General features: G+C 32.9%; 1 protein-coding gene across 1 annotated transcript in view; it reads left to right on the top strand.

The window, feature by feature from the left end:
- Positions 1-16,583, top strand: part of LOC134699023 (uncharacterized) — a 49,039-nt gene that overhangs the window by 20,790 nt on the left and 11,666 nt on the right. Inside the window, exons 4-5 of the mRNA XM_063560715.1 lie at positions 9,939-10,085; positions 10,730-10,813. Of these exons, the coding sequence (XP_063416785.1) occupies positions 9,939-10,085; positions 10,730-10,813 (231 nt within the window). The remainder of the gene's footprint in view (positions 1-9,938; positions 10,086-10,729; positions 10,814-16,583) is intronic.

Raw genomic sequence — 16,583 nt, 5'->3', positions numbered from 1 at the left:
ACCACGGTTTTTACAGGAGAAAACGTTGTCCGTTAGGGACGATTTGATACCAAACCGTACTCGGAAGAAGTTTTAGGCACCACTAATCACACAGCTGTGATATAGGGGATTGATTTGAGCCATCAACCACTTCTGTACGTCAACAAATGTCAAAGATTCAATACTTTGCGCAAGTTAGTTACCCAAAAATATAGCCCATCGGTACCACAGTACCGATGGGAACAGGAAGGGGTTAAGAATGCTTAACCCTTTCACGTTCCGCCAAATTGGACGTAAACTTATGGAAAGACACTATCAAAGTTCAATCGCATATAGCATTCGCACTGAGGCTTACATAAAGGTCGTTTTAGGTCCATTTGAGAGATAAATGATAAAATATTTCAAAAAATATTATATATCAGAAATTTTGTCTTTTGAAGTCACGTGTTATCTGTCCAAAAGTCACGTGACTTGCGAAAAAAAAGTAAAAAAATACAAAAGTCTTCCGAAAAAGGTCGTGTGGAGACTTTTATAAGGGCTAATAGGATAAAGTTTAAGTGTCAAAGCAATGTCCTAAGTCTGATAGACACAGGAAAGTTACCATTATGGTATAGTTGGAGGAAATACGTGCTATATAACCACCAAACGTGGATGCCCGCAACATGCAAAATAACGGTTTTCAGCCGTTTTTTCGTCAAAATCTTATACTTGACACAAATTTTAGCTTAAATTATGTTTTTCCAAGCAGCACATAGAATTTTGACTTTGAAAGTAAAGATTCAATGAATTACCAATAATTACTTTGGTATTTTGGGCCTATGAGGTTTTAGTTTAAGGGGGGGGGGTGCAATTAGGACACACATTCTTTAAAAATATACAAACATTGTTTTTAAGTTAGCTTTTGTATGTATTCATGACCCTCTTTTTAGCTTTTGTATGTATTCATGACCCTCTTTTTGAAATTGAAAGTAAAGTTAAGTTAAGTTTCATTTAATAATAGGAATTTATTTTTTCACCTCTGGCTTTGAGGTTCGAACATGCAATCTTCCTGCTATGGGCTAGTGCAGCTTCCCACTGGACCACGGGAGTTCCAGTTTAATATATCGAAATTTTAATACTTAACTCTTTCATAAAGCAACGAAGTAAAAGTAATCAAATAATCAGCCTGTTTACTGTTTTCGTTTAGAAATTAAGTCTCGATACAACATATAATTGTTGTAAAACCCATTATTTTGAGCAAATATAGGATGATATCATACTTTAGTCTGCCATTTTTTTCTAGACTTTTACCGGTTTCTTTATTTGAACAAAAGTGTTTTCGACATTTCCATAACCAGGCACATCAGAAACAATGTTCTGTTACACAGGTCGAGAACTCTAGATTTTCTGACGTCAGAATATATTTGCATAGTAATTTCCAAAACACAAGGCCAATATGGCCTTGAAAAACTGACCAATTGACTCAATGAACTACAATGCATTGTGGGCTACTACGAGTAAACTACTACTTAAAACACGTGGAATTAGTGGGAAAACAGTCAACTAATATATTGTCGGGGACTCTCATTACCAATGTGTTTATTCTGCAAATATATTTAATGTAAAATATATAACGTAATCCTCAATTTGCATGCTCAGATTAAAAAAATATTGCTTACTGGCTTCACGATTCGACTTTCTTTTTCGCCTTGCAAAAGTAGTGGAACCGGTTTTGTGCATTGTTATGAATTGAACCTACATTAATTTCAAGACATGAAACAGTGAAATATCTAGTGAAGTGACCACTGTCCAGTAAGAAAATCATTTGAGATCTTTAAAACCGATATTATGTCATTCGAAAATTATTTCTGTTTAGAAAAACACGTAAACTTTTATTGAAACACTTCTTTTTGTACTGAATGTGTATTTTTTTTTATCAAGACTTGAACTAAAAATAAGAACATCATAATATTCATTATGCTAAAAATAGGTGTTATGAAATCGGCAGGGGCGGATCCAGCCGTTTCAAAAAGGCGGGTCCTAACCCTTGACAAAAGGGGAGAGGGTTCCAACTACATGTCCCCATTCAAATGCACTGATCCTTCAAAAAAAAGTGGGGTCCATAACCCGGAACCCCCGCCCCCTGGATACGCCACTGAGCGGGTACGGTATATAGCTCAATACATTTTTTTTTTATAGTTTCAACAATCGATAACATCCGTTTGTTGCTAGTTTTATCACAAAATATCTCCAATATTAAAAGTCTCTGGATCATAGTGGGTGCCATATTACCTATTTTTTTTCCTTCTAAAACGTGCTTTGTATATAGAAATAAGAAGATGAGGTATGAGTGCCAAATGAGACATCTTTCCAACAAAAAAATAATCTAGTAAAGTAAGCAGTCATAGGTTCAATGCTGAAAAGTAAGCCATAAATGACCCAAAAATTACTTGTATAAAACAATTTACAAAACAAACAACCCAAAACGGCCCAATTAAATATATAAAAGGAGAAAAAAACTATCCCATAAAAAAATAAATTGTATATGAGCCTGTATTTCAGTGGTTGTCGTTTGTTTATGTGTTACATATTTGTTTTTCTTCATTTTTTTATATATAATTAAGGCCGTTAGTTTTCTCGTTTGAATTGATTTACATTGTTATATCGGGGCCTTTTATAGCTGACTATGCGGTATGGGCTTTGCTCATTGTTGAAGGCCGTACGGTGATCTATAAATGTTAGTTTCTGTGTCATGTTGGTCTCCTGTGGAAAGCTGTTTCATTGGAAATCATACCACATCTTCTTTTATTTTATTATTGAGCCAACGCTGCAATTTTCACAAAACATATCAAATTTTCCACCTTGTCGCACATACACATGGATAACATCATTACAGCTTATTTCCTAATGCATGTAGGGCAAAACTTTGGTTAGCTTGCTTGCTTTGTTTGTATATTGTACAAAATATAAAATATACAAGTTAAACTATGTCTAAACATGTATATTGTTTAAAGATGTCGATCTTATTTTCAAAGCTTGTATAAACAACTATACAATCAAAGCAAGCAAGCCAACCACAGTTTTACTTTGCAGGTATAAGAAATCAGCTGTAATGATTTTATTCAGTTTGGCAAATGTCCGAGCCCGTTAAAAAACGAACAAACTGAAACTACAGTTGCTGACCTTTACTTCCTTCAAAACAAAGGGAACAGTTTGGAAGTCCCATATACTGAAATGTGAAAAAAATAAATATTTATAGATTTTGTTAACACTGCGATGTATGTAAATACCTCTTCGCCTTTTTTACGAACACAAAATTCAAGGATCACACATTAGCCTTTAATTATTTTTACAAAAATTGCTGTACCCATGAATATTAGCACCGGCTGTTATCGACGGCTTACTTTATTTACACTAGTAAGTTGTCATATGGGTAATTGTGTTTTCTCGCTGTTGTTTCGTTGTTGTCTGGTGGACAAATACATGAAATATCTGTGCCTTCATCAAACATGTTAATGGCTATATATCGGGTAATTCAAACCCTTTTTTCTTCGCATAGAAACAACTCTTCGTTAATCTGAGCATGGAAGTAATACTTTATATCATGAACTATAAATAAGGATACACAAAATGAAAAACTAAGCGAAATTGTGAATCCCGCATTGCACGAAAAAATGTGTTGTATTTCAGTAAATAACACGTGTTTTTGGTTGATTGTAAACACGTAGTAGTCCATCATGCATTGTGACTCATTTAGTGGATTGGTCAAAAACCTAGGTAAAAATAAATTGCGTCACATGTAAATAAACAATTACATGTGCGAGAACATAAGTATGCTAATTTATGCATTTCCATATAAGGTAGTGGTCCTGACCTGTTACATCTATTTCAACTTCGAAAAAAAAAAAATTCATGACTTTTTGTCTTTTTTGTCTTTTTTTCAATTAATTTGGAAAGAAATGACCACAAATTGAGAGTGCATTTCAAGTAAATGATTGCGTTGGTACACTTTCAATCACTTTTTTCACTTAAGTACAAGTTTTAATCATACTTTGAATAGTTTCCCTCAAAAATACACGGCGAAGTTAATAAAAAAAGTCATAATGCCCCTAAAATCACCAGTTTATTTTCCCATACTCAACGGAAATATTAAGTTCAAATAAAAAAAAAAAAACACGGTTTTTACAGGAGAAAACGTTGTCCGTTAGGGACGATTTGATACCAAACCGTACTCGGAAGAAGTTTTAGGCACCACTAATCACACAGCTGTGATATAGGGGATTGATTTGAGCCATCAACCACTTCTGTACGTCAACAAATGTCAAAGATTCAATACTTTGCGCAAGTTAGTTACCCAAAAATATAGCCCATCGGTACCACAGTACCGATGGGAACAGGAAGGGGTTAAGAATGCTTAACCCTTTCACGTTCCGCCAAATTGGACGTAAACTTATGGAAAGACACTATCAAAGTTCAATCGCATATAGCATTCGCACTGAGGCTTACATAAAGGTCGTTTTAGGTCCATTTGAGAGATAAATGATAAAATATTTCAAAAAATATTATATATCAGAAATTTTGTCTTTTGAAGTCACGTGTTATCTGTCCAAAAGTCACGTGACTTGCGAAAAAAAAGTAAAAAAATACAAAAGTCTTCCGAAAAAGGTCGTGTGGAGACTTTTATAAGGGCTAATAGGATAAAGTTTAAGTGTCAAAGCAATGTCCTAAGTCTGATAGACACAGGAAAGTTACCATTATGGTATAGTTGGAGGAAATACGTGCTATATACCCCCCAAACGTGGATGCACGCAACATGCAAAATAACGGTTTTCAGCCGTTTTTTCGTCAAAATCTTATACTTGACACAAATTTTAGCTTAAATTATGTTTTTCCAAGCAGCACATAGAATTTTGACTTTGAAAGTAAAGATTCAATGAATTACCAATAATTACTTTGGTATTTTGGGCCTATGAGGTTTTAGTTTAAGGGGGGGGGGTGCAATTAGGACACACATTCTTTAAAAATATACAAACATTGTTTTTAAGTTAGCTTTTGTATGTATTCATGACCCTCTTTTTAGCTTTTGTATGTATTCATGACCCTCTTTTTGAAATTGAAAGTAAAGTTAAGTTAAGTTTCATTTAATAATAGGAATTTATTTTTTCACCTCCGGCTTTGAGGTTCGAACATGCAATCTTCCTGCTATGGGCTAGTGCAGCTTCCCACTGGACCACGGGAGTTCCAGTTTAATATATCGAAATTTTAATACTTAACTCTTTCATAAAGCAACGAAGTAAAAGTAATCAAATAATCAGCCTGTTTACTGTTTTCGTTTAGAAATTAAGTCTCGATACAACATATAATTGTTGTAAAACCCATTATTTTGAGCAAATATAGGATGATATCGTACTTTAGTCTGCCATTTTTTTCTAGACTTTTACCGGTTTCTTTATTTGAACAAAAGTGTTTTCGACATTTCCATAACCAGGCACATCAGAAACAATGTTCTGTTACATTTATTTCATCTTCGGAAAAAAAAAAATTCATGACTTTTTGTCTTTTTTTCAATTAATTTGGAAAGAAATGACCACAAATTGAGAGTGCATTTCAAGTAAATGATTGCGTTGGTACACTTTCAATCACTTTTTTCACTTAAGTACAAGTTTTAATCATACTTTGAATAGTTTCCCTCAAAAATACACGGCGAAGTTAATAAAAAAAGTCATAATGCCCCTAAAATCACCAGTTTATTTTCCCATACTCAACGGAAATATTAAGTTCAAATAAAAAAAAAAAAACACGGTTTTTACAGGAGAAAACGTTGTCCGTTAGGGACGATTTGATACCAAACCGTACTCGGAAGAAGTTTTAGGCACCACTAATCACACAGCTGTGATATAGGGGATTGATTTGAGCCATCAACCACTTCTGTACGTCAACAAATGTCAAAGATTCAATACTTTGCGCAAGTTAGTTACCCAAAAATATAGCCCATCGGTACCACAGTACCGATGGGAACAGGAAGGGGTTAAGAATGCTTAACCCTTTCACGTTCCGCCAAATTGGACGTAAACTTATGGAAAGACACTATCAAAGTTCAATCGCATATAGCATTCGCACTGAGGCTTACTTAAAGGTCGTTTTAGGTCCATTTGAGAGATAAATGATAAAATATTTCAAAAAATATTATATATCAGAAATTTTGTCTTTTGAAGTCACGTGTTATCTGTCCAAAAGTCACGTGACTTGCTAAAAAAAAGTAAAAAAATACAAAAGTCTTACGAAAAAGGTCGTGTGGAGACTTTTATAAGGGCTAATAGGATAAAGTTTAAGTGTCAAAGCAATGTCCTAAGTCTGATAGACACAGGAAAGTAACCATTATGGTATAGTTGGAGGAAATACGTGCTATATACCCCCCAAACGGGGATGCCCGCAACATGCAAAATAACGGTTTTCAGCCGTTTTTTCGTCAAAATCTTATACTTGACACAAATTTTAGCTTAAATTATGTTTTTCCAAGCAGCACATAGAATTTTGACTTTGAAAGTAAAGATTCAATGAATTACCAATAATTACTTTGGTATTTTGGGCCTATGAGGTTTTAGTTTAAGGGGGGGGGGGTGCAATTAGGACACACATTCTTTAAAAATATACAAACATTGTTTTTAAGTTAGCTTTTGTATGTATTCATGACCCTCTTTTTAGCTTTTGTATGTATTCATGACCCTCTTTTTGAAATTGAAAGTAAAGTTAAGTTAAGTTTCATTTAATAATAGGAATTTATTTTTTCACCTCTGGCTTTGAGGTTCGAACATGCAATCTTCCTGCTATGGGCTAGTGCAGCTTCCCACTGGACCACGGGAGTTCCAGTTTAATATATCGAAATTTTAATACTTAACTCTTTCATAAAGCAACGAAGTAAAAGTAATCAAATAATCAGCCTGTTTACTGTTTTCGTTTAGAAATTAAGTCTCGATACAACATATAATTGTTGTAAAACCCATTATTTTGAGCAAATATGATGATATCATACTTTAGTCTGCCATTTTTTTCTAGACTTTTACCGGTTTCTTTATTTGAACAAAAGTGTTTTCGACATTTCCATAACCAGGCACATCAGAAACAATGTTCTGTTACATCTATTTCAACTTCGAAAAAAAAAAAATTCATGACTTTTTGTCTTTTTTGTCTTTTTTTCAATTAATTTGGAAAGAAATGACCACAAATTGAGAGTGCATTTCAAGTAAATGATTGCGTTGGTACACTTTCAATCACTTTTTTCACTTAAGTACAAGTTTTAATCATACTTTGAATAGTTTCCCTCAAAAATACACGGCGAAGTTAATAAAAAAAGTCATAATGCCCCTAAAATCACCAGTTTATTTTCCCATACTCAACGGAAATATTAAGTTCAAATAAAAAAAAAAAAACACGGTTTTTACAGGAGAAAACGTTGTCCGTTAGGGACGATTTGATACCAAACCGTACTCGGAAGAAGTTTTAGGCACCACTAATCACACAGCTGTGATATAGGGGATTGATTTGAGCCATCAACCACTTCTGTACGTCAACAAATGTCAAAGATTCAATACTTTGCGCAAGTAAGTTACCCAAAAATATAGCCCATCGGTACCAGAGTACCGATGGGAACAGGAAGGGGTTAAGGACTTTAAGAGCATTTTGAAATTTGATTTTATTTATATTTCTACTTGTGTGGACACAGAATTCAATTTTTATACGACCGCAAATTTTGAAAAAAATTTCGTCGTATATTGCTATCACGTTGGCGTCGTCGTCGTCGTCGTCGTCGTCGTCGTCCGAATACTTTTAGTTTTCGCACTCTAACTTTAGTAAAAGTGAATAGAAATCTATGAAATTTTAACACAAGGTTTATGACCATAAAAGGAAGGCTGGTATTGATTTTGGGAGTTTTGGTCCTAATATTTTAGGAATTAGGGGCCAAAAAGGGCCCAAATAAGCATTTTCTTGGTTTTCGCACTATAACTTTAGTTTAAGTTAATAGAAATCTATGAAATTTTGATACAAGGTTAATGACCACAAAAGAAAGGTTGGGATTGATTTTGGGAGTTTTGGTTTCAACAGTTTAGGAATTAGGGGCCAAAAAAGGGTCCAAATAAGCATTATTCTTGGTTTTCGCACAATAACTTTAGTTAAAGTAAATAGAAATCAATGAAATTTAAACACAATGTTTATGACCACAAAAGGAAGGTTTTTATTGATTTTGGGAGTTTCGGTCCCAACAGTTTAGGAATTAGGGGCCAAAAAGGGACCCAAATAAGCATTTTTCTTGGTTTTCGCACCATAGCGTTAGTATAAGTAAATAGAAATCTATGAAATTTAAACACAAGGTTTATGACTATAAAAGGAAGGTTGGTATTGATTTTGGGAGTTTTGGTCCCAACAGTTAAGGAAAAAGGGGCCCAAAGGGTCCAAAATTAAACTTTGTTTTGATTTCATCAAAATTGAATAATTGGGGTTCTTTAATATGCCGAATCTAACTGTGTACGTAGATTCTTAATTTTTGGTCCCGTTTTCAAATTGGTCTACATTAAGGTCCAAAGGGTCCAAAATTAAACTTAGTTTGATTTTAACAAAAATTGAAACCTTGGGGTTCTTTGATATGCTGAATCTAAAAATGTACTTAGATTTTTGATTATTGGTCCAGTTTTCAAGTTGGCCCAAATCGAGGTCCAAAATTAAACATTGTTTGATTTCATCAAAAATTGAATAATTGGGGTTCTTTGATATGCCAAATCTAACTGTGTATGTAGATTCTTAATTTTTGGTCCAGTTTTAAAATTGGTCTAAATTAAAGTGCAAAGGGTCCAAAATTAAACTAAGTTTGATTTTAACAAAAATCAAATTCTTGGGCCTCTTTGATATGCTGAATCTAAACATGTACTTAGATTTTTGATTATGGGCCCAGTTTTCAAGTTGGTCCAAATCAGGATCTAAAATTATTATATTAAGTATTGTGCAATAGCAAGTCTTTTCAATTGCACAGTATTTTGCAATGGCAAGAAATATCTAATTTCACAATATTGTGAAATAGCAATTTTTTTTTTAATTAAGAGTTATCTTTCTTTGTCCAGTAAAGTAAGCAAGAAATATCTGCAAGAAATTTTTTTAATTGGAGTTATCTTTCTTTGTCCAGAATCAACTTAAATCTTTGTTATATACAATATACAATGTATATTCACTTTTTACTACCAACTGATAAATTTAAATTATCTTGACCATTCAGTGATAACAAGCAGTTTTTTTACATCTTAATATTATATGATGTATTTAAATGAGTAGTAATTGTTGCAAACTCCATTAGAATATTTTAATTGAAATTAGTTTTGGAATAAGGGAAAGGGGGATGTGATTAAAAAATTGGGTTCAATTTTTCTCATTTGAAATTTCATAAATAAAAAAAAAATTTCTTCAAACATTTTTTTGAGAGGATTAATATTCAACAGCATAGTGAATTGCTCTAAGAGAAAACAAAAAATTTAAGTTCATTTGAATACATTCATTCTGTGTCAGAAACCTATGCTGTGTCAACTATTTAATCACAATCCAAATTTAGAGCGGAATCCAGCTTGAATGTTGTGTCCATACTTGCCCCAACTGTTCAGGGTTCAACCTCTGCGGTCGTATAAAGCTACGCCCTGCGGAGCATCTGGTTAGTATATATATATATATTTAAAAATTAAATACACAAAAAGAGTTTTAAAAGCAGCATTGTCTAGCCCTTTCATCCATCTTGGGACTTTTCAAGACTATGAACGTCGTTATGGAGAACACATTCATAACGAAGTTCATAGTCTTGAAAAGTCCCAAGATGGAGGAAAGCGCTAGACAATGCTGCTTTTAAAACTCTTTTTGTGTATTTAATTTTTAATATATAATTCTGTACACCGCTTGAAAAGATACTTTTTTTGTATATATATTTATATATTTATATTTTACAGTAAAAGAGTCTGTGATGCCAAATAATGACAAAGATATGGGGAAGGCCTATGAATTTGATGTACAGAAATCAGATATAACTGAAATCAAAGATGTGCAGGAGGAAATAAATGCCAACCAGAACCAACCAGATTTAACTATAGACAATGGTAATGTCCATATTTCATGATAATTTTCTTCAGCAATGTTTAACAAGCTGTGTAGCCACTTGTCAATGGTTTTCATCATAAAAAATTGTATTTAAACTTTGTTTAACAAACTGTATAGCAACTTGTCAATTTGTTTGTTCTAGAAAGTAGGTTTTGTCATTGGATTGCTGTCTTATTATCATACTCTGCTACATCTTTTTAGGTGTATTATATATAATATATTAATATTAATATTATGCAATTATAGTCATGATAGTTATTCTCTCTTTAATAACATAAAACAATTACTAAAAGGTATGTTTTTTCTACAACACATTATTGTGGACCAGCAATTTATCTGTGTATAAATGTGAATTATTTGAGAAGAAAGGTAATTCCAATTTTTATCATTGTGCATCTGTAAAAATCACACAAAGCTTAAAAAAAATGAGAAAATGAAAAGGCTTTTATGAGTTCACAAGAAAGGGTTAAACATGTTAAAGGCAAACATGGTATCTGCTTAAGATATTCCTGAATTAAATGCAGTTCATATGTATCATGTCAATGCATGTTGAAGGTTAATTTAACCACACTTAATAAGTCAATGTACATGTTGTAATTCAACTGAAAATATGATTATGTTATTAAACTGTTTTGTATTTTAGAAGCACATGGTCATGATGGTCTAGAGAGAAGTATATCTGAGATTTTAAACGTGTATGATTACTCTCCAACAACAACAACACCTAGTAAGTACAATATTTATTATGGCAATGGTTGAGAATACAGAGTTCGCGAAAAGTGTCAGTCCTCAGGATTTCACCACCAAAATTTGCATAGGACTGACCCAATTTTAGTATTTTTCAATAGATTTAATAGTGAGGACCAGCAAATTTTCCTCAAGGACCACCAGGGGAAAAAAGATTTCGCGTTCTGGAGAATAGAAATATTCCAAATCTGAAGCAGTGGAACAATCAGCTATTTTTATACGACCGCAAAAATTGAAATTTTTTGGTCATATATTGGTATGACGTTGGCGTCCTCGTCGTCCGAATACATTTGGTTTTCGCACTATAACTTTAGTATTAGAAAATAGAAATTTATAAAATTTAAACACATAGTTTACAACCATAAAAGGGAGGTTGGGGTTTGGTCCCAATAGTTTAGGAATTAGGGGCAAAAAAGGGTCAAAATAAGCCTTTTCTTGGTTTTCGCACAATAACTTTAGTATAAGAAAATAGAAATTTATAAAATTTAACACAAGGTTTATAACCATAAAAGGAAGGTTGGGATTGATTTTGTGAGTTTTGGTCCCAACAGTTTAGGAATTAGGGGCCAAAAAAAGGTCCCAAATAAGCATTTTTCTTGGTTTTTGCACAATAACTTTAGTATAAGTAAATAGAAATCTATGAAATTTTAACACAAGGTTTATGACTACAAAAGGAAGGTTGGTATAGATTGGGAGTTTAGGCCCAACAGTTTAGGAATTAGGGGCCAAAAGGGTCCAAAATTAAACTTTGTTTGATTTAATCAAAAAATGAATTATTCAGGTTCTTAAATATGCCAAATCCAACCGTGTATTTAGATTCTTAATTTTTGGTCCAGTTTTCAAATTGGTCTACATTAAGGTTCAAAGGGTCTAAAATTAAACTCAGTTTGATTTTAACAAAAATTGAATTCTTCAGGTTCTTAGATATGCTGAATCTAAACATGTACATTTTTACTTAGATTTTTGGATTATGGGCATATAGTTTTCAAGTTGGTCCAAATCAGGGTCCAAAATTTAACTTTGATTTCAATAAAAATTGAATATATGGGGTTCTTCAATATGCTGGCTGAATCTAACCATGTATTTAGATTTATAATATTTGGGCCTGGTTATCAAATTGGTCCACATTTAGGTCTAAAGGGTCTAAATTTGAACATTATTTGATATCATCAAAAATTGAATTCTTCAGGTTCTTAAATATGCTGAATCTAAACATGTACATTTTTACTTAGATTTTTGATTATGGGCATATAGTTTTCAAGTTGGTCCAAATCAGGGTCCAAAATTTAACTTTGATATCATCAAAAATTGAATTCTTGGGGTTCTATGATATTCTGAATCTAACCATGTATTTAGAATTATAATATTTGGGCCTGGTTATCAAATTGGTCCACATTTAGGTCTAAAGGGTCTAAAATTGAACATTATTTGATATCATCAAAAATTGAATTCTTGGGGTTCTATGATATACTGAATCTAACCATGTATTTAGATTTTGGATATTGGACCAGAATACAACATGTACATGTAGGTAAATGTACAATTTAAATTTTTAAGTTTTTAAGTTTAAGTTCTTAGACCACATTCATTCTGTGTCAGAAACCTATGTTGTGTCGACTATTTAATTACAATCCAAAGTCAGAGCTGTATCAAGCATAAATGTTGTGTCCATACTTGCCCCAACTATCTGGTTTACTGATTGTTAACCCCTGCTGTTGCTTGAGTATTGCCGTTCAAGAAAAAAAAATATCAGAAACAAAACTTACAAATTTATTAACATACATGAGCAATTAAAAAGGTGGGGTGATATACATGTATACATGATATACTGTCTTATATTATTTTCATGAAATAGAAAGTTATGTTTACATATAAGATGCTGCTGATCACTGTAAAATATTTCAAAAATATTTAGAAGTCTGATGGATCTGTAGATTAATATAGTTTATCAAGGGAGGTGGCTTTATTTACTAATGTTGATCAAAATAGACCTGGTTTGTATGTATGTAATAATAGTCTTTTTGGCATTCAATTTTTTTTCTGCAAGGTTGATTTTTCCGATGAAATAAGTGCTACCTGTAATAAAGAGAATAAAGTCTGTTAATAGACAAAACAATTTTGATTCTTTTTTACTAATGAAATTATCATTATAAGATCACATTACCCAAAGGATCAATTGTGTGAGCTGTTCTGAATTTCTCATCACTTGGCGTCTATTGTCTGCTATAAAACTTTACAAAGTCCTCTCCTCTGAAACTACAGAATCAATTTGAACCAAACTTGACCATAATTATCATTGAGGTTTTTAAAAATAAGTCTGATGACCCTGCCTACCAACTCATGCAACTTACATGACAGACATGGTTAAAAATAGAGCACAGGAGTGAAATGCAAGTTTTTGTTTTTTATCTTGAAAAGTGCTAAACACATCCAAAATCCTAATGAGAAAAAATGATCATGATGTTGAGATCTACCTACTCATGCTACTGTCCATTCATATTCTAATGAGTATAAATGATCATGATGTTGAGATCTACCTACTCATGCTACTTACTGTCCATTCATATTCTAATGAGTAAAAATGATCATGATGTTGAGATCTACCTACTCATGCTACTGTCCATTCATATTCTAATGAGTAAAAATGATCATGATGTTGAGATCTACCTTCTCATGCTACTGTCCATTCATATTCTAATGAGTAAAAATGATCATGATGTTGAGATCTACCTACTCATGCTACTTACTGTCCATTCATATTCTAATGAGTAAAAATGATCATGATGTTGAGATCTACCTACTCATGCTACTTACTGTCCATTCATATTCTAATGAGTAAAAATGATCATGATGTTGAGATCTACCTACTCATGCTACTGTCCATTCATATTCTAATGAGTAAAAATGATCATGATGTTGTGTTCTACCTACTCATGCTACTGTCCATTCATATTCTAATGAGTAAAAATGATCATGATGTTGAGATCTACCTACTCATGCTACTGTCCATTCATATTCTAATGAGTAAAAATGATCATGATGTTGAGATCTACCTACTCATGCTACTTACTGTCCATTCATATTCTAATGAGTAAAAATGATCATGATGTTGAGATCTACCTACTCATGCTACTTACTGTCCATTCATATTCTAATGAGTAAAAATGATCATGATGTTGAGATCTACCTACTCATGCTACTGTCCATTCATATTCTAATGAGTAAAAATGATCATGATGGTGAGATCTACCTACTCATGCTACTGTCCATTCATATTCTAATGAGTAAAAATGATCATGATGTTGAGATCTACCTACTCATGCTACTTACTGTCCATTCATATTCTAATGAGTAAAAATGATCATGATGTTGAGATCTACCTACTCATGCTACTTACTGTCCATTCATATTCTAATGAGTAAAAATGATCATGATGTTGAGATCTACCTACTCATGCTACTGTCCATTCATATTCTAATGAGTAAAAATGATCATGATGTTGTGTTCTACCTACTCATGCTACTGTCCATTCATATTCTAATGAGTAAAAATGATCATGATGTTGAGATCTACCTACTCATGCTACTGTCCATTCATATTCTAATGAGTAAAAATGATCATGATGTTGAGATCTACCTACTCATGCTACTTACTGTCCATTCATATTCTAATGAGTAAAAATGATCATGATGTTGAGATCTACCTACTCATGCTACTGTCCATTCATATTCTAATGAGTAAAAATGATCATGATGTTGAGATCTACCTACTCATGCTACTGTCCATTCATATTCTAATGAGTAAAAATGATCATGATGTTGAGATCTACCTACTCATGCTACTTACTGTCCATTCATATTCTAATGAGTAAAAATGATCATGATGTTGAGATCTACCTACTCATGCTACTGTCCATTCATATTCTAATGAGTAAAAATGATCATGATGTTGAGATCTACCTACTCATGCTACTGTCCATTCATATTCTAATGAGTAAAAATGATCATGATGTTGAGATCTACCTACTCATGCTACTGTCCATTCATATTCTAATGAGTAAAAATGATAATGATGTTGTGTTCTACCTACTCATGCTACTGTCCATTCACATTCTAATTTTTAAATGACTTCTCATTTGAGTTATTGCCCTGAATTGATAAATTTATTTATGTCTATTATCTTCAAAATTATGATAGATAAAGAACGTAAAGAGAATCTTTGAATAACAAAAATGATCAGCAAGACATGATTTGCAAATTGAACGTCATGGTCTCCTTACTTATTTAAGCCATAATACATTTACAACAAATATGAAGCCATCAAACCAATTCGATTTGATACCCTACATTGATTTTAGTATTGATCTGCCAACCCTTCAGGAGCATCTGGTTGGTGGTGGGGTCTGTGTTGCTTTGGTTTTTATACAACTGCAAAATTTTTTGGGATTCGAATAATGCTATGATGTGGTTTACGTCTGCATCGTCGTCCGAAAGACACATTTGATTTCCGGTTAATAACTTTATCCCCATCAGTAGGTTTGACTACTGATATGATTTACAGTAGAGAATATATTGTAGAATGCTAAATCTGAGAATACTTAAGCCTTTTAAAGGCAAGATATTCATACAAGATAAGACAAGACAATAGCAGTCACAAAACTACAACCACATGCAGGATTATACCTATTTAATCTTTAATAACCTAAACTGTACAACTTTTGATCTTCTTATTCTCATATAAAATATTTTTGATCCATGAAAGTAAGATTTCCGGTATTGATACGCTAGTAGGATAAAGTGCTCATTTTATATCCTTATAGTTCTCGTACATATGGGAAATAATAATGTCATGCTAGGCTTGATTTTGATAAAAACTATTTGACAATTCGAGATTAACTCGAATAATTCAAGCCCTTTCCGTGTCCGATTTTCTCCCACACGAGGGCTTGAACTCCTTATGATCATTGGCCGCGTCGCCTGCTCTCTGTGATAGAGAGCCAATCGGCGGCGATTAGGATAATGAGTCAGCGCAACTGTCTTGTAATTGTCTTACCAAACAAGTGTGTTCAATTAACACAGATCCAATAATAATAATTAATTAACATCAATTAACATCATTTAACATCAATTAACATCCGGAACTCCTCCTTCTTTAGCTGCCAATTTAAATCAAAATTCCCATATTGCAAAGCGGTGTGAATTTTCCGGTTGACAGTCTTGATCGAGGAAGACGTTCAGGCGTTAATGTAGCCTTCGTAGATCAGCGGAATTATTCGGGTTAATTCGAGATACGTTTATAGTATTTGTTTATGTAACTGTTTCTTTAGGTGGCATGTTTATTACCTAATTAACACCTCTGATGGTCTTTAATCTGTTGATCACTTTATCATGGATTAATTAGTGTTATCACTACGATTTACACAGGTCAATGTTTACTTTGCAATTTCCTTCAATCCAGACTATTTGTTACCTTCGTTTCTGAAGGCTTTAATTTTTAAATTCTATATTTTTTTAGAAAACTAAAATCCACGAATTTAAACAGCCACGAACATGTAAATATTGCTCAAACCACGAAAATTGATACCCACGAATTAAAGTACTTTCACAGTACAAGGTTTTATACTACAAGGGGGAGCTGGGATTGAGTTTGGGGGTGATTACTCAAAGGGGGGGGGGGGGGAGATTGGGGGGATATTTTTAAGTACTATATATACCATGGTTTTTACGAGTTAACATATTTAAACAAACTAA

Source organism: Mytilus trossulus, unplaced genomic scaffold (genome assembly GCF_036588685.1).
Source record: "Mytilus trossulus isolate FHL-02 unplaced genomic scaffold, PNRI_Mtr1.1.1.hap1 h1tg000024l__unscaffolded, whole genome shotgun sequence".
Taxonomy (NCBI): Eukaryota; Metazoa; Mollusca; class Bivalvia; order Mytilida; family Mytilidae; genus Mytilus; species Mytilus trossulus.
The sequence above is the reverse complement of the archived record's forward strand: the minus strand, read 5'-3'. Positions and strand labels throughout refer to the sequence as shown.